Consider the following 18,331-nt stretch of genomic DNA (forward strand, 5'->3'; position numbering starts at 1 on the left):
GAAAGACTTTTGTATATATGGAGGATAATGTATCATGGAACAATACTGCTACACAAAAAGATACACTCAGAAATATCACTTCTTCATCTATGCTACCCCATTTCCTTTCCCCTTTCTACCTGAAAAAAATTTGAAAGGTCTTTTATCCACTTTAGCCATTAGAAAATGTCAACCTAAAAAGTTTTATTTTTGATAACTGGAAAGCACTAAGTTTTCGAGGGTATCTGTAACTGTCCCTGATGAGAATTTCTCAAGGTTTAATGGTAACTTATTTAAGCTGATATTCTTTTGTAACAGGGAAGAGCTAAATCGGACTCCACGTTGGATCTGTTTCTTGGACTTTAACCTTTGCTTTTTGTTGCCTTTGTTATTACAATCACACATAATGGCCTGCCTCAGGGAACTCTGCCCACCTGTCAGTTGGCTGCAAGAAAAAAGAAACTAACACATCCCCTCAGTGGGGCTGATCATTCCAGGAGATGTTTTGCAAGACTGATGGCCCTTTTACTTTACTTCCTCACTGCTTCTCCTTCTCTGATTCTATAAAAGAAACTGGCATCCAGACCCCGATAAGATGGTTTTTCAGAGACACTAGTCTGCCATCTTCTCGGTCTGCCGGCTTTCCGAATATTCCTTTGCCTCAACACCTCGTCTCCGATTCGTTGGCCTGTCATGTGGCGAGCAGAGCGAGCTTGGACTTGGTAACACTTTCACTTTGATCTTAGGACATTGGCAAATATAGCAATTTATCTGTGAAATTACTTAAGCAAATCTCTAGCTTTGATCAACCAAAAAAATTCTAGGCCCACCTGTGTCTTTCTTCCAGCTCTTACTATTTTCTAATCCTATCCATCTCATCATCTGTCTCCTGAATTGTCAGCCAAGGAGTGAACACACAATAAAGTATTTGAAAATTTAACTGGTGTTGAGAATAGTGGGATGTCAGATGCTCGATTTACTTACTTTCTGTTGAGGCTGTCATCCCACAATTGCTGCAGTGTTACTTTGATCATTATTTTTAGTTCTTATGCTTAGTGAGTTCTTATCCTGTTCGTGAGATTTGTTGAATTCCCTGAGTGTCTCCAAGACCACTCTTCATTTGACTTCAGATTTATCTTTTTTATTCTCTCTTGGACAGGACATCTCCATTTTGAGAGTTTACTTGACAGCCCTTAAGATCAATCCAAATGTATATTTTCCCCGCCTTTTAGCACATACACTAGTCTCTTTCTTTGTACTTTATTTGCATAGCAGTGATCACATTTGAAATTAAATGCTTAACTGAAAGGTCAAAGAGGGGCAGGGGTCATTTGTTTTATTCACTAAAACGTAGGTTGTACTTCTTAAGTTCCTGGCTCAACCTTATCTCAGTAGGTAATCTTGCTTTCTATTTTGGATGGAAAGCAAAAAAACAAAAAACAAAACACTTTGGAGGGCAGGAGAATTCAGAAACAATTCAGCATAACAGCTTTGCATACAGAAGAAAAACTCAGAGCCACCAGTGTTACACCTCTGTGTTTGCTACTCGATATTCCTAGTGGGGGACCACACGTCATCAGGAAGGAGTGCTCAGTGTGCTTTATTTAAGAGATAGTACTGAATAAACTATTTAAAGTATATATTTGATATGTAAGGGTCCAACAATTTAAAAAACATGAAAATTTTATTCTTTTATGGTATCTTCCATTTTTATATTTTGTTTTGGTGTATTCTCTGGACAATAAATGACATTTTTGTATTAGTTCCTCACTGGCTGTGCCTTTTCAGGTTCCTTAGGTTCTTCCTTTTTTCCCCTCAGAATATTTGTGGTGCACAGGGTCATCTTAGTCCTTTAGTAATTGGATCTTTTCTCTTGGATTCAGTACTACTTTGTTGATTACTCCTAGATCCTTATCTGTGCCAGATCTCCTATATCCACCTGCCTACTGCCTATATCTCTGCTTCAGTATTTCCACAGGCACCTTAAATTAAAGGTGACTAAAACTGAATTTGTAATCTCTTTTTCTGCTGGCTTTTTCACGCAGCTGCTCAATTCAGAACCTGTAACAGCCATCTTTAGCTCCTCCCCCCTCTTTATTTCCACTGTCTAACTGGTCTCCCTGCCTCAACTCCCTCTTCCACATCACAGCCATCAGAATGAGTCCTGACTATGGAATATGACAGCCTAAAGTTCCTTAGTGTCTTCCCATTGAGTTTACAGTCCTTAGTGTTACATTTGTTACAAGGCCTGTTGGGATGTACTTCTGCAGCTTCTCTTTTTATTTTACCCTTTCCCTATTCCACAGATGGTTACTGTTCAGCCACATCAAAGCCAGCTTTATGTGCAGCATCAACAGCCTTGCTGATACCCTGTTTCTTCTCTGGAAACATCTTTCCCCACTTTCTTTCCTGATCATCCTTCAAGCTTGAACTCAGATGTTTCTTTCTCGGAGACTCAGTCTCCCATCTTCTCAGCAAGCAGCGTCTTCTCCATCCCCCGTGGCACCTTGTATACACATTTATCTAGTGTTATAAGCCTCTCCTTGAGCCCTTAAGGAGGAAGAAGGACCTATTTTTGACCTCTGCAACACTTAGCATAAATGTCTGGATTGAATAAATGAATGGATTGTTTTCAAAATTGCAGCCATAAGGATGGTAAATTTTAACTGGCTATATACCCAGTGAATATTGAGGAGTTAAGATTTTCCTTCATTTGGAGAACACTGGCTTTATTCCGTCTTGGATTTGGTCTTCTCCCAGTTATAGGTTCATCCCTTCTTGTCCGTTCTTGTGTTCTCCTGTCTTTTCCCCACTTGATCTGTAATCAGCCCTAAAGGACAGTGAAACTGCCTAGAATTAGGATCTTAAGTTTTGGCAGGAAGCCCTTCAGAGTTGGTGATCTGAGTAGTGTCTTTGCCAGCTGGAGCTTAGAACAAAGAAACCAAACAAACTCTTGGCACTCTCTGAAATGCAGCTTTTTGCTTTTTCAGAAATTGTGATTCTGGTCAGTTGACACTGACTTAGAAGTGTATGTAGAACTCAGAGTCCAGTGGCCACGATTACAGTTCCTCTGGATGCCTACAGTGCTTCACTAATTATTGAATTTGCAGCCTGTTTGGAATTGAAATTACAGTCTAATAGAATTTTGGAGCTGGACAGGACTTTTTACTTGAGATAATGTCATACCATTCCCTAAATGAGGAACACTAAGGTTACTTACCTAGTTAATGGCAGATTTGGGCTGTGATCTTGATATTTCTGGCTTAGTTCATTTTCTGTTTAACAGCATCTTTCATAGTTAGAGGGAATGATAGTGCTGTAATCATTCTTAGAGGAGTGACACTTTTTTACTTGCGGTCTCCCCACAAGCCTAAATGTTTTGGGAATGAGACTATTCATTTACCAGAAAATCCTTCTGCCAGTTATACATTCTGCTTTTTTCTACCAGTAAGAAAAATGACAAGTAAGCAATTTTACAATAAAGATGATGTTTCAAAAATTATTTGAGTAAGTAGTAGATGAACATAATAGAACATTACAAAAGGGCTCACAGTGAAAATGTAAGATTCCCTACCTCCCTGCCCCAAGTTCTCTTTCGCCACCCCAGAGGCCACTTGTTTTTTTAGGTATTCTATCAAAGGAAATCCCCTTTCTCCTTTTTCTAGAGTATCAAAATTTTAGCATTAAAATCTCAAGTATCAAAATTTCGAAAGTATCACTTTTAGTAGTACTAAAAGTTTTTTATATCCATTTTAGCCTTCAGTTTCTGAGTGATTTAATAAGAATCTCCTCTCACCACCTCCCAACATTTTATGTTCACTTTCAAACATAGCAAAGTTGAAAGAATTACAGTGGGTACTTGAATCCCGTCAAGTAAGATTCTACTATTATATTTTACTGTATTTGTATTCTCAGTTCCTTCAGAACTCCTCATAAAGTCTGCCTAGTTATATAAACAGCCATGGATAGAATTTTGCTGCTTTTGCCACTGAAGGAAACCAAAGGTCTGAGAGTGGAGAGAGATGGAATGGTCCATGGTTTAAACTAGTAACACTTTTTTCTCTGTGTGTGTGTTTTAAGTGATTAGGATCATCAAAGCATAACAACTTATTTATATTATGGATTCAGTTGCTTTAGAGCACAGGTTAAGAGCCTAACTGACCACCCTTTTTGATGTTTCATTCTCTCGGCTTCTTTCTTGCACATTGGTCTCCCTTCTGATAAATCAAGCTAATAAGGCTGCGTTTGGCTTTAATAGAGAAGGGAGCTATTGTATTACCCATTTTGGGGAAGCCATTGAGTTGGTTGAGTTGTGTACTTTTCTGAAGAAACATTAATTTTGATTGGAATGCTGAGAACAATTGTTTTAGTATTTTTATTTGTCCCTTTATATAAACAAAATAATCTAAATTTCTCTTACTGTACTCCTAGAAGCTTGTACATTAAGACCTTATTCTGTAAATCCCTTACTAACAGGATACTTTTTTATAATTAACAATAAAACATAAAAGAATCTTAAATATTACTTGATTTTTCCTAAAAGCAAAGTTAAAAATAGATATTTGAAGTTTCAAGTGGGATTTGATGAATGTGGCTTAAAATATTTTGGCAGTTTATTCTGACTGGGAATGGAGAAAGGAAAGCAAAAAAAAAAACCTAATGAAAAAATATTACCCATAATCCCTTCACTTTGAGGATGATTTGTGTTAACATTTTGTATATCCTTTTAGCCTTTCTTTTCATATTCACGTTTAAACAAAGGATAACAATATACAAGCCATTTCATAATCTGCTTTTCCTCCCTTCACATTAAATGAATTTCCTCATTTTGATTCATATTCTTTTACTAAATGGTAAATTGGCCATTAAAACCATATGGAGGATGATAAATTTTCATTCCAAAGAATATGTTATGGAGGTCCTCTCTGGTTATCAGATCACTTTCAGTTTGCACTGATAGGAAAGGAATTAAAAGGGTAGTGAAGCAGTGCTGCTGGTTTAAGAAGTAGATCAAGGCAAGACAAGCTTAAAGCCATGCAAGCAGTTCTCATTTTTAATAAGTCAGCTAAGATTGGACAAACTGGCAATTGCAGATATTTTTATCCTGTATATTTTAGTAGGACTCTTGATGTTTAGCAGAATTACTCATATCATCACTGTGTGACATTGATGGAGGTATATTTTAAAATACATAAATGCTGGTCAATTTTTTTAAAAAACAAAACAGCTTTGTTTCCAGCAGAGGTCTCATTAAAAGGAGGTTTTGCTGCACTTGACTGAAAGATTGAAACAAAACGCTGGTTGACAGTTCTTATCTATGGGAGTGAACAGAGGGATCCTTTCTCTCCCTCTCTTATTCATCTGGCAGGAAAGTTAATCTAGTTGCTTTGTATTTAGGGAAGCAGGCTTTCTTTATAGGGATTCCTTTTCTAAAGTGGCATTAATGTTCGATTAAAGTTGCTGTGGGAAAGGAGAAATGGGCCCAGGGCCCCTTGGTGGACATGTTCTCATGATGGTAGTGACAGCAGTGCAGTAGAAAACAAACCTTATTTGTGGAATAGACATTGATAAGGCTGGGTTGACAAGTGATGTCCTGGAAGCATCGTGCTCAGCATTCTCACTTCTACCTTACCTTGTGATACCTCTGAAAAAGGCTTTAAACAAATTGTAGCTATATATGTTCAGGAACCCCAATTACAGAAAATGGTAACATTAAAAGAGATTGAATTACTTTGAGCCTCCAAGAGCAATTAACCCAATTTATAAGAAATTTACTTTGAATTCTTTAGTGTCTATCTCCTAGATAGTGATTTATTTCTCTCTTTAGTAAAAAGTTCTTGACAGGAGAAGAACCTGAACTACACTGACATTTGAGCACCTCTATTGGAGCTTGCATCACTTTTATTTTAAGGCAGTTCTTTGGGGCAGGGAGTTTGGAATTGTTTGTTTTTCCTTTTTGTTTCTTTTGTGTGTGGCATGGGCATGTGTGCATGATATGTATGTTAGAAAAGCCTTTTTTTTTTCTTCAGGGTTATAAACAAAGCTTGAAGATAATTCTGTAGTAAAATTGAAACTAGGTGGAGCAGTAATGTTTTAACTGATACTGAAGCAGCCATTGACCAAACCTATCAAATGGTCTTATCTGTTTTCCTGTGATACGTGTATTTATAATTACTGAGTTCAGAGGTATTTGATGTTTCCTTCCTTTGCACAACGTTAAGGAATACTTTTAAATGTTTTATGTGTTGTTCGTTAGATATTTTAAAATACTATTCCAACTTCTGTTCATTTCTATCTGATGTTAAGTATAAAGTTGCAGAATTAGCTTGCACACTGATTTCAGCTGGCATGAAATGAATATAGAGTGGCATCTATCCAAATTTAAGTTAAAAACAAAGGAAGTTCCTGTGTGTAATTTCCTGTCTCTTACAACAAAAACAAAAGCAAGCAAAAAACCTTCTATAATTATTAAGCTCTTTTTAGAGTATCTAATATGGAAAGTATGAATTTTGGTTTTTTACTGTGCTAAATTGTTTGCTAGCTGTTCTCATTCACTTTATTAGACATTTTCTTAAAAGATAATTATTGTTTTTCTTTTTCTTTATCAGAACACAGCAATGGAGGAAACAGCTATATGGGAACAACACACGGTGACACTTCACAGGGTGAGTTCTGTTGGAGTAAATAATCTGTGTGTAGGTCAGGATACTGGCAGCTTTTGAAAACAATAGAGGAAAGCCAGATGTCAGGAAGCCAGAAGAAAGGGGAAGAACTTTTCTATATTCCTTTGTTTAAAATTAGAGTTGCAATAAATTCTTTATTAAGGTCAAAAGTGAACATGATTACTTTTTCATATATCCTTTTGGTTGTTATTTGTATATTGCTGTTTTTAATCATGACTTAAGAAATTAAGTGGTTTATTTTTAAAAATTTGATCAGATAAAAGGCACCGTATTTCGTGTAAATTGTAAACTGTTTCAGCTTTTCTGAGTAATATGTATGTATTGTAGGCTTGGGGTTTAAAATTGAACAGGGTCATGCTAGTAATAAAATCTTAAAAGATACTCCTTGATTTGAAACATGCAGAGCCAAGCTCTTGCTTAAGCAATTGCAGATGGGCAGAGAGCAAATCGCAGTGAGCTGGGTAAGACTAAGAGCTTTTTTGGACTTCCCTGGTGATCCAGTGGTTAAGACTCCGCGCTTCCAATGCAGGGGGAAGTGGGTTTGATCCCTGGTTGGGAAACTGAGATCCCGCATGCCACATGGCACTAGAAATAGATGAAAAATTCTGGAATGAGAATTAAATAAATAATAGCTTAAAAAAAAAAAAAAAAGAGCTTTGTGTGAAATGAGACTGCCCTGAATTTGAATCCTACTGCTGCCTGCTTCCTTTTAGAAATGAGCAAGTGACCAAACCGCCTTTAAAGCATTGGTTTTCAGTGTTAAAAATGGGGCTTATGCCACCTCATGCTTGACATAAAGTAGTGCCTCCCATAAATCTCTCCTATCCTCCCTTTGAAGAGAGCTGAATCTACTGATTACCCTTCTCCTTAGAGAATGTACAGAAAGAGATCAGAGAATATTTAAATATTTTACACTTACTATTTCTACCAGCCATATCCATTACTAGGAAAATGGAAAGGGGGAAAATCATGTTCCTGAACCACCCTGCACCGGACTGTCTCGTGAATCTTTGAATCTACACATGATAGACAGTGGGTAAATTAATTATTAAAAAACAGTGATTTCAGATAAGACTTTTTTGTGTCTCCCTAAATGGTGAAAGAAATCATTAATAATACTAACCTTAACTTTTAATTTATAAAGCTAAGGTATGGCTTGAATTTATTTGAAATGTGCTGATAGCATATTTAAATCAGATTAAACATATACCATCATACCTTATAAATGTTTAATTGGCTGGTTTTTATAGAATAATTTGGTGTTTTACCACATTACATTTATTTTCTTAATACCTTTATTATTTTTATTGGTATAATTTACACACAGTAAGATTCATCCTTAGTGTACAGTTCTGAGTTTGACAAATGCATTTAGTCATGTAAGTCATATAACCACCACTACAGACAATATAGAACAATTCCATCGCCCTGAAATTTTCCCTTCTGCCATTTGTAGTCAACCCCGTTCGCTTACCCTGAGCACTGAGTAACCACTGATGTGTTTTCTGTTCCTATATGCCTGCTTTTTCTCTCATGTAGGTGAACTCATACAATACATAGCCTTTTGAGACTGGTTTCTTACACTTAGCCTAATGCACTTGAGATTTCTCCGTGATGTACTTATATCAGTAGTTCTTATTGCTGAATAGTATTCCATTGTATGAATGTAGAATAATTTGCTTATTCATTCTCCAGTCTTGGTACCCTGGGGTGGTTTCCAGTTTTTGGTGATTGTGAATAAATCTCTAGTGTACAGGTTTTTGAATGAACATAGCTTTTCATTTCTCTTGGGTAAATTCCTAGGAATGGAATTGTTCTTAGTTTGTAGTTCTCTAAAGACTAATGATTTTGAATATCTGTTTATGTGCTTATTTGTCATCCATTATTTTCTTTGGTAAAATGTGTTCAAATCTTTTACCCATTTTTAATTAGGTTTTTTGTTTTCTTATATTGACCTTAAAAATGGGTTTACTTGGGATCAACAAAGAATTGCAATTCAGAGTCTGCAGCTACTGCAAGACACAGTGCAAGACTCCAGCAAAAATAGAACTCTTTTATAGAGGGGGAAAAGGAAGTTGGGAGGGCTGTAGTAAACAGAGTCCATTGGAGGAATTGAGAGTCCGGAGTGTAGTGGTTTTTCATTGGCTGAATTGTGACAGTCTGTCATTGGCTGAGTTCTTGGCAGGCAAGAAGAGGAAGTCTTTCTTCTTGCTGGGCTCTGCTAACAGCTCAGTGCATGAGTGCTCCCCCTTCTGGCCTCCCAACTCTATTTTTTTTTTCTTCACTTTTCTTTTTTTTTTGCAGTTCGCGGGCCTCACTTTTCTTTTTTTTGCGGTTGCGGAGCACAGGCTCCGGATGCGCAGGCTCAGCGGCCGTGGCTCACGGGCCCAGCCGCTCCACGGCATGTGGGATCCTCCCGGACTGGGACACGAACCTGCGTCCCCCGCATCGGCAGGCGGACTCTCAACCACTGCGCCACCAGGGAAGCCCCCAACTCTACTTTAATTGAGGTTTCTGTTTATTAATTTTTATACTTACTGTTTTTTTAAACTGTGGTAAAATGCACATAACAAAATTTGCCATCTGTCCAGTTCCTTTGTCCATTTTTAAATAGGGTTTTATCTGTTGAATTGTAGGAGTTTTTATATATTCTGGTCATTAACCCCTTATCAGATAATATGACTCATAAATGTTTTCTTTCCCATTCCATGGATTACCTTTGTACTCTGTTAATTGTGTCCCTTGGTGCACAGAAGTTGTTATTGAGTTTTGAGAGTTTTGAATATCTTCTGGATACAAGTTCTTTAATAGGTATTGTTTTGCAAATATTTTTCCCAGTCTGTGGCTTGCCTTTTTCCTTCTCTTAACAGTGTCTTTTGCAGAGTATAAGTTTCAAATTTTGATAAAGTCCAATTTGTTCGTTTTTGCTTTTATTGATTTTGCTTTTGGTTTTGTATCTGAGAAGTCTGCCAAACTTAAGGTCCCAAATATCTTTCCTGTTGTTTTCTTCTGGAAGGTTTTGTTTTGTTTTAATTAAATTTTGTATGTATTAAGATTTCTTTTTAGGGGATTTTTTTTTAATACGGATGTCCAATTTTTTGAACAACCATTTATGAAAAGGTTATCCTTTCTTCATTTAATTGCTTTCTCCCTTTGTCAAAAATCAGTGACCATATATGTGTTGGTCTTTCCCTAGTCTCTTCTACTGATCGGTGTGTCTATCCTTTGCCAGTTACTTCTGCCTTGATTATTGTAGATTTATATTAAGTTGGAAATCAGGTCGTGTGAATCCTCCAAACTTACTATTAATTATTTTGACTAGTTCCTTTGTCTCTGTATATAAACTTTAGAATAAGTTTGTCAAATTAAAAAAATCTGCCAGGATTTTTCATTGGGATTGCATTGAATCTACAGATTAATTTGGGGAGAATTGACATTTTAACGGTATTGAGTATTCCAAACTGAATGTGATGTATCTCTTCATTACGGTTTTGTAGTTTTCGGCATACAGATTCTACACATGTTTTGTTAGATTTCTACTCAAGTATATTTTTTATGTTTCCTCATGCTATTGTAAATGGTATTTTTTTTAATTTCAGTTTTTGATTGTCTATTAATATGTAGAAATACAATTGATTTTTGTTTTTTTTTAAATAGTGAACTTTAAGTTTTCTAGGAACTCCTTTGGTAGATTCTTTGGCATTTTTCTATGCAGTCATCTCATCTGTGAAGAGAGGCAGTTTTATTTCTTCGTTTTTGATCTATATGCTGTTCATTTCTTTTTTTTGCCTTATTGTACTTGCTAGGACTTGCAGGATGTTGTTGAATAGGGACAGTAAGCAGGCATCCTTGCCTTATTCCAAATTTTAAATGAAAGCATTCTTTCACTATTATGTATGATGTTAGCAGTAAGGTTTTTGTAGATGCCCTTTATGAGGTTAAGGAAGTACCCTTGTATTTCTGTTTTGCTATTTACTAGGTTGAGGAAGTTCCCTTTTATACTTAACTTTGCTAAGAGGCTTTTTTTTTTTTTTTTTTAAATCATTAATAGATGTTGGATTTTGCCAGTGCTTTTTTGGTAAGTATTGATTGAGGTTATCATACGAGTTTTCTTTTTAGTCTGTTGGTATGGTCAGTTTCTTGCTTTTTGGATGTTGAAGAGCCTTTCATTCCCAAGATAAATTCTACCTAGTTGTGATGTATTATTCATTTTATATATTGCCGGATTGATTTGCTAATGTTTTATGAAGATATTTGTTTCTGTGTTCATGAGGAATATTGGTTAGTACTTTTTCCTTGTGTTTTTATTGGTTTTGGAGTAAGGAAAGCTACCAGTCTCAAAACAAGCAGCTGGGAAGTATTCTTCCCTATTGTGTTCTGTGGTAGAGTTTGTGTACAACTGAAGGTATTTCTCCCTTAAATGTTTGGTAGAATTCACCAGTGTAGCCATCTGGTTCTGGAGTTTTCTTTGTGAGAAAGCTTTTAACTATAAATTTATTTTCTTTAATTTTATACAGGACTATTCAGGTTATGTATTTTTTCTTTGTTAGCTTTTGGAGATTTATTTGGTAACTTTGGTAGTTTGTATCTTTCAAAGTATTAGTTCCTTTTATCTAAATTGTCAAATTTATAGACATAAAATTGTTCATGGCATTCTCTTATCTTAATATTTTAGGATCTGTAATGGTGGCCCATTTTCATTTATAATATTGGTAATTTGTGTCTTCTCTTATTTCTTGGTCAACCTGGCTAGAGGTTTAACAATTTTTTTTTTTCTGCGGTACGCGGGCCTCTCAGTGTTGTGGCCTCTCCCGTTGCGGAGCACAGGCTCCGGACGTGCAGGCTCAGCGGCCATGGCTCACAGGCCTAGTCGCTCCGTGGCATGTGGGATCTTCCCGGACTGGGGCACGAACCCGTGTCCTCTGCATCGGCAGGCGGACTCTCAACCACTGCGGCACCAGGGAAGTCCGAGGTTTAACAATTTTATTGACCTTTTCAAAATACCAGCTTTTCTTTTCATTGATATTTTTTATTTTCTGCTTCGTATTTCACTGATTTCTGCTCTTACTTTGTTTCTTCTGCTTACATTGGGTTTAAGTTGCTCTTCTTTTTATGATTTCTTAAGGTAGAAGCTAGATCATTTGGGACCATAGGTGTAATTTGACCGTATCACATTACATTTGTTTTTTCCTAATACCTTCTTAGTTTTTAAATAAGGAAAATAAAATAAGACACTTAAATTAGCTAAAGTACGTTTCTCCTTTCTGCAGTTTTGCCTGGTTTTGTCAGTTGTGGGGAAATGTTAGATTATTTACTACAGAACTTAGGCAAAGTAGGAAAAGATTCTGAATGTTGAGAAAACAGAGTCTGATTTTTTGAATGTGTTAAAAATGTCACACCAACTCATCATGGTAGTTGTAATACTCAGGCAAGTCTGGAACTCCTGTTTAGAAAGAAGGTCAGTGTAAACTCCATTCTGTAGCTGGGCTCTTCTTGTGCTTCAGTTTTCTTTTGCCCTGAGAGAGGGGGGTACTAGCCCAGAAAAATGTCATCAAAAGATACATGGAGATAAGATGAGTATATAGTTCATAATTCTTTGGTTTTCAAACATGTTAACTATTGTGCTGGAAACACAGAGCTGTGTTGCCTCTGGGCCTCATCGGAGAGGGACTATGACAGAATGGAAGTCCTCAACAACCGTCCCTCCAGGAATCGTTTTTGAAGGTTTTTGAAAATAGACCTGTCATTGTAAGCCCAGAAACTTAAGCCAAAGCATAATTCAGTTGACTTGATTTTCCGAGGCTGCAGAACTATACTTTCAGATACCTTTCCTTTGGTATTCTGAGTTGTTACAGAATAAAATTTAGACTGTCTAGAGCACTGTCAGCAAACTTTTGCTGTAAAGAACCAGATGATAAATAAATACTTCAGGCCTTGCAGGCCATAAATCTCTGTCACAACTTCTCAACTCTGTAGCTGTATTGCAGAAGCAACTGTAAGAGTAGGTTAACAAATGGGTGTGGCTATGTTCCAGTAAAACTTTATTTACAACAATGGGCAGCTAGCTGGATTTAGCCTGCAGGCCATAGTTTGCTGACTGCTGATCTAGAGTAGGTAGCTCTCAAGGTTTATTGTAAAGAGGAATCAACTGGATCATGCCCAACTACCAGAGATTCTGATTCATTTGGTCTGGGATGGGACCCGTAATATGTATGTTTAAAAATGCATGTTTGAAATGGAGGGCCATGTCCTCTGGCATCACATTTTTAAGAAACGCTGACAAAGGAATGAGAGAAAGTTATTCTCCTTGAGATGAGTCAAATGAGCTTTTGGAATAGTAGTAAGTGACCGAGATAATTTGAGACGATATGCTTTTGGCAATAACCTGGAGTTACAGATATTGTGTCTTGCCAGATAAGGGCTTAGTGTACTTAGTTATGCCCAGTAAAACTTATTTTCACAGGAGGCCAGTCTATTCAACAAAGTCTTAGGAGATCAAATAGCAGCATTGTCTAGTAGCAATATAATGCAAACCACAATGTAAATAAAATTTTCCTAGTCTTCACATTGAAAAACGTAAAATATGGGTGAATTTTATGATAGATCTCATTTAACTCAGTATATCCAAAATGTTGTCATTTTCAACATGTAATATTTAAAAATTGGTATACCGTACTTTGCTTTTTGTCCCCATACTGAGTCTTAAAAAACTGATGTACATCTTGTAATTTCAGCACCTTTCAGGTAAGACTAGCCACATTTTAAGTGCTCAGTAGTTGTGTGTATAGTGGCTATAGTATTGGCAAGTGCAGGTCTGCAGCTTGAGATGGTAGTTGCATCCAGAGGGTCTTGTGTTCCACCCCTCCCACCCATGATATACCCACAACTTTCTTTAGTTTCAGATGTTCTCCCTTAGAAAATGCACATATTTTTATAATTCTTTGAGAAATGAATAAATACTCAGGAATGAGTTGGTCATCTCTGTTTTTCTATTTTCTGAAAAAAAATTACATGAAAGATTAAGTGAATATTTCTGTATTAAAGAATTAAAGGGTTGAGAGAAGTTAGAGAGAGGCTTGGCCAAGATGGCAGAGTAGGAAGACCCTGAGCTCACCTCTTTTCACGGGTACACCAAAATTAACAACTGTTTACGGAGCAATTATTGATGAGCAAGACTGGAGGCATAAAGATCTACAGCTAAAGATAGTAAGAAGGAACCACAGTGAGATGGGTAGGATGGGTGGAGTCATGGTCAAGACCCATACCCCCAGGTAGGCGACCCACAAATGGGAGGATAATTACAATTGTAGAGGTTCTCCCCAAGGAGTGAGGGGTCTGAGCCCCACATCAGGCTCCCCAGCCCAGGGGTCCTGCACCAGGAAGACGTGTCCCCAGAATGTTTGGCTTTGAAGGCCAGCAGGGCTCACTTTCTGAAGACCCAGAGGACTATGAGAAATAGACGCTCCACTCTTAAAGGGTGCACATAAAATTTCACATCCTCTGGGACCCAAGGCAGAAGCAGTAATTTGAAAGGAACCTGTATCAGACCCATCATCTGATCTTGGAGAGCCTCCTGGAGAGGCAGGAGACAACTGGAGTGCACCCGAGGAACATAGACATTGGCAGCAGACATTAGGGGAGCTCATTCTACCACATGGACACTGGTGCTGGCAAGAGTCATTGTGGAACCCTCCCTCTAGCTCATCAGCACCAGGACCCACAGGGCCTTGCAGCCAGACACCCTAGGACCTGGCTTCACCCACTTGTGAGTTGGCACTAGCCCTGGGGCCAGCTTCACACACCAGTGGGCATGCACCAGTCCCAGCACCCCCTGGGCCTCAGCCCCATTCATCAGTGGTTCCACACCAGCTCTGGGACTCCTGGGCTCTGCAGCCAGAGACCCCAGGATCTGCCTTTGCCCACCAGTTGGCCAATACTAGCCCTAGAACCTGGCTTCACTCACTGGTGGGTGGGCATCAGCCCCGGGATCCCCTGGGCCCCATCCCCACCCACCGTGTGACACCAGCCCCAGGACTCCTTGGACCCCTCAGAATGGCTATCATCAAAAAGTCTACAAATAACAAGTGTTGGTGAGGATGTGGAGAAATATGGGAACCCTAGTACACTGGTGAGAATGTAAATTAGGGCAGGCACTATGGAAAAGAGTATGGAGGTTCCTCAAAAAACTAAAAATAGAACTGCCATATGATCAAGCAGTTCCACTTCTGGGTATATATTCGAAGAAAACAAAAACACTAATTTGTAAAGATACATGCACCCCAGTGTTCATAGCAGCATTATTTACAATAACCAAGATACGAAAGCAACCTAAGTGTTGATCAACAGATGAATGGATAAAGAAGATGTGGTACATATATATATAATGGAATATTACTCAGCCATATAGAAGAATAAAATAAGGTCATTTGCAGCAACATGGGTGGACCTAGAGGGTATTATGCTTATTAGACAGAAAAAGACAATGTATGTTATCATGGATATGCAGAATCTAAAAAAATAAACTAGTGAATATAACAAAAAAGAAACAGACTCACAGATATAGAGAACAAACTAGTAGTTACCAGTGGGCAGAGGGAAGGGGGGAGGTTCAGGATAGGGATAGGGGGTTAAGAGATACAAACTACTATTTATAAAATAAATAAGCTACAGGGATATATAGGACGGGAATATAGCCAATATTTTATAGTAACTATAAAAGGAGTATAATCTATAAAAACTTGTATCACTATGTTGTATACCTGAAACTAATATTGTATTATAAATCAACTATACTAAACAATATGTTGTACACCTAAAACTAAAAAAAAAAAAAAATCAAATGGTGAAAGTATGTTGAAAGCAAGGAATCTAGTTAAGAGATCATCTAAGGGCAAGCAGCTAAGTGTTTCAAATAGGGAGGGGATTCAGTAGGAAGTAAACTTGGAACAAGGGTGCCAAGACAATGCAGTGAGGGAAAGAGTAGTCTTAACCGATGGTACTGGGACAGCTGGTCAACGGCGTGGAAAGTAATGAATTTTGACTCCTACCTCACAGCAAGAACAAAAATTAACCTAAGATGGATCATAGACCTAAGTGTAAGTGCTAAAACTATAAAACTTTTAGAAGAAAACACAGGAATAAATCTTTATGACCTTGGGTTGGGCAATGGTTTCTTAGATACGATCTTGAAAATAAAAGCAACAGAAGAGAAAACAGGTAAAATTGGCCCACATCAAAATTTAAAACTTTTGTGTTTCAAAGGAAACCAAGAAACTCTCAACAAGAAAGTGAAAGGATAACCCACAGAATGAGAAAGTATTTGCAAGTTACATATCTGATAAGGGACTTGTATCCAGAATATAGAAATTTAGTAGTAAAAAAGCAAATAATTCAGTTTTTTAAATGGACTGAAGATTTGAAAAACATTTCTCCAAAGAAGATACAGAACTGTTTAATAAACGTATGAAAAGATGCTCAACAGTACTGACCATCAGGGAAATATATGTCAAAAATGACAGTGAGATACCCTGTCACACCCTCTAGAATGGCTGTAATCACAAAAGCAGGCAGTGATAGGTGTTGATGAGGATGTGGATGTTGGCTGGTGGAGCCAACTGTGGTAAACTAAGTAAGGTATTCCTCAAAAGGTAAACATGTAGAATTACCACATGGCCCAGCAGTTCCACTCCTAGGCATATACCCAAGAGAAGTGGAGACAAATACCGACATGATAACTTATTAAACATGGTTGTTCATAGCAGCATGACTCATGATAGCCTGAAAGTGTAAAGAACCCACATGCCCATTAACTGATGAATGATGAATAAGCAAAATGTGGTATATCCATATAATGGAATATTGTTCAACAGTGAAAAGAAATGAAGTACTGATACATGCCGTGACATGGATGAACCTTGAAAACGTTACCCTAACTCGAAGAAGGCAGTCACAAAGGACCATTATTGTATAATTCCATTTATATGAAATGGTCAGAACAGGTGAACAGACAGAAAGATTAGTGGTTTTTAGGATGCGGGAATTCAGGGATGATGGCTAAAGGGTAGGGAGTTTCATTTTAGGGTGATGAAAATTTTATGCAGTTGATTGTGATGATGGTTGCACAACTCTGAACATACAAAAAACATAGAATTGTACATTTTGAAGAGTGAATTTACGATAGGTTAATTTACATGTCAGTAAAGCTATTCTAAGCAAAGGGCCCAGGGAAGGGGAATCCTACATATCTGTTGAGTAGCTCCAGGCAAGTGTATGGTGGGTAGAAGGTAAGCATTTACACTGAGGTAAGCATGTAAGCTAAGCTAGGCTTGTTTTATCTGGTTGAAGGCCACTGTGTACATTTATAGAGTGTATTATGAATGTTTCAAATCCTTTATTTTATTTAATTCTCTGTGAAATAGGGGTTAATAACCACATGGAATAAACTGAGTCTCAGAAGGGTCTAGTGAAATGTCCCAAAGAGGTACATCTTGAACGCAGGTCTCTGGACTCATCATATAATGCTCTTTTCACTTACATGTAAAATTTAATTTTAAATATTAGAAATACTTATGGAATATAATATCTGAAATTCAGAACTCATAATTCTACCACATAAGCTACATATATATGTAATAAAATTAATAAAAAGTAGTAACCTTGTTAAGGAAGGAGCCAGAATTTTGGCTTTTTGTTTTTTTTTCTGTTTGTTTTTTTTAAGTTTAGAACATTGGTGGTGAGGTCAGTTTTGTGGAGAAAATGACAGTTTGGAGAAGGGCAATTGGAGGTGTCCTTTAAGAAGCTGGGAATAGGAAAGTGGAATAAGAATTAGAAATGAAAGCTATAATTTTGGAAACAGAGCCACAAGAGTGAGTAACCAACGGGCTGATGAAGGACGCAGAGGTAAAAAAGTACCAGTCTAACAGTCGTAGACATTTAAACAACATTTTGAGAACTACCAAGGTAACAGTGGAAAAACTGTAGGGGTCTTGTGACTTCTGAACTAGTTTGGGCTTACCACTAACTGATTTTGAACAGGCCTTTCAGACCTCTTGGGACCTCATAGAATTAAAATGTTATCAGAGTTGATAAAATCCTAATCTCTGACCAAGTCCACAGAGAAGTCCTACATAAGGTCTAGTTGGCAGGTAGTGGAGTGGCACATAGGATTCCAGGCCTTCTGAATTCATTTGTAGAAAGGAAGTTGAACAAATGATTGCCGAGGAACCATTTGAAGAAATTGGATCCATCCATTTAAAAAAATTTTGATCGCCGTGTTCACTGTGAAAACACATGACTAGAACAGTTTCCATAGAATGTTGAGGGTAGATTGGAAGAAGAAGGGGAGAGGAGTGAAACTGTATAAGGTGAGAAAAGTTAGAATTAAGTTAGTTGGTTGTAGAAATTTGGCATGAAAAACAGAAAAAAAGGCAGCGGGGAGAATCTTTAGAGAATTGGGCATATTTGAAGGAAACAGAAAAATCTTTGGAGGAGAGGTTATTCATATTATGCAGTTATATTTCTGCAAATGAATCAACAGTCAACCTTCAGGAATTTTTTTCCCTTTTTAAAAAATCTTTTAAGGAATCAAGAAATAGTATAACAGATAAGTGGGCAAACCTTTTCTGTAAAAGGTCAGATAGTAAATAGTTTCAGCTTTGTTGACCATATGT

At 37.3% G+C, this 18,331-nt stretch overlaps 1 protein-coding gene across 9 annotated transcripts in view; it reads left to right on the top strand.

The window, feature by feature from the left end:
* TJP1 (tight junction protein 1) overlaps positions 1-18,331 on the top strand; it is a 255,304-nt gene that overhangs the window by 159,711 nt on the left and 77,262 nt on the right. For 6 of the 9 annotated variants that reach the window (XM_022554511.3, XM_022554512.3, XM_089906657.1 and 3 more), the window contains one exon: positions 6,588-6,644. In XM_022554511.3, the coding sequence (XP_022410219.2) occupies positions 6,588-6,644 (57 nt within the window). Of the gene's footprint in view, positions 1-6,587; positions 6,645-8,966; positions 9,173-18,331 lie in introns of those variants that run through there. The other 3 variants (XM_089906653.1, XM_089906652.1, XM_089906654.1) reach the window with 2 other exon arrangements.

Source organism: Delphinapterus leucas, chromosome 2, assembly GCF_059928025.1.
Source record: "Delphinapterus leucas isolate spDelLeu-1000000601 "Yukka" chromosome 2, BTC_Dleu_Yukka2, whole genome shotgun sequence".
NCBI classification, from domain to species: Eukaryota; Metazoa; Chordata; class Mammalia; order Artiodactyla; family Monodontidae; genus Delphinapterus; species Delphinapterus leucas.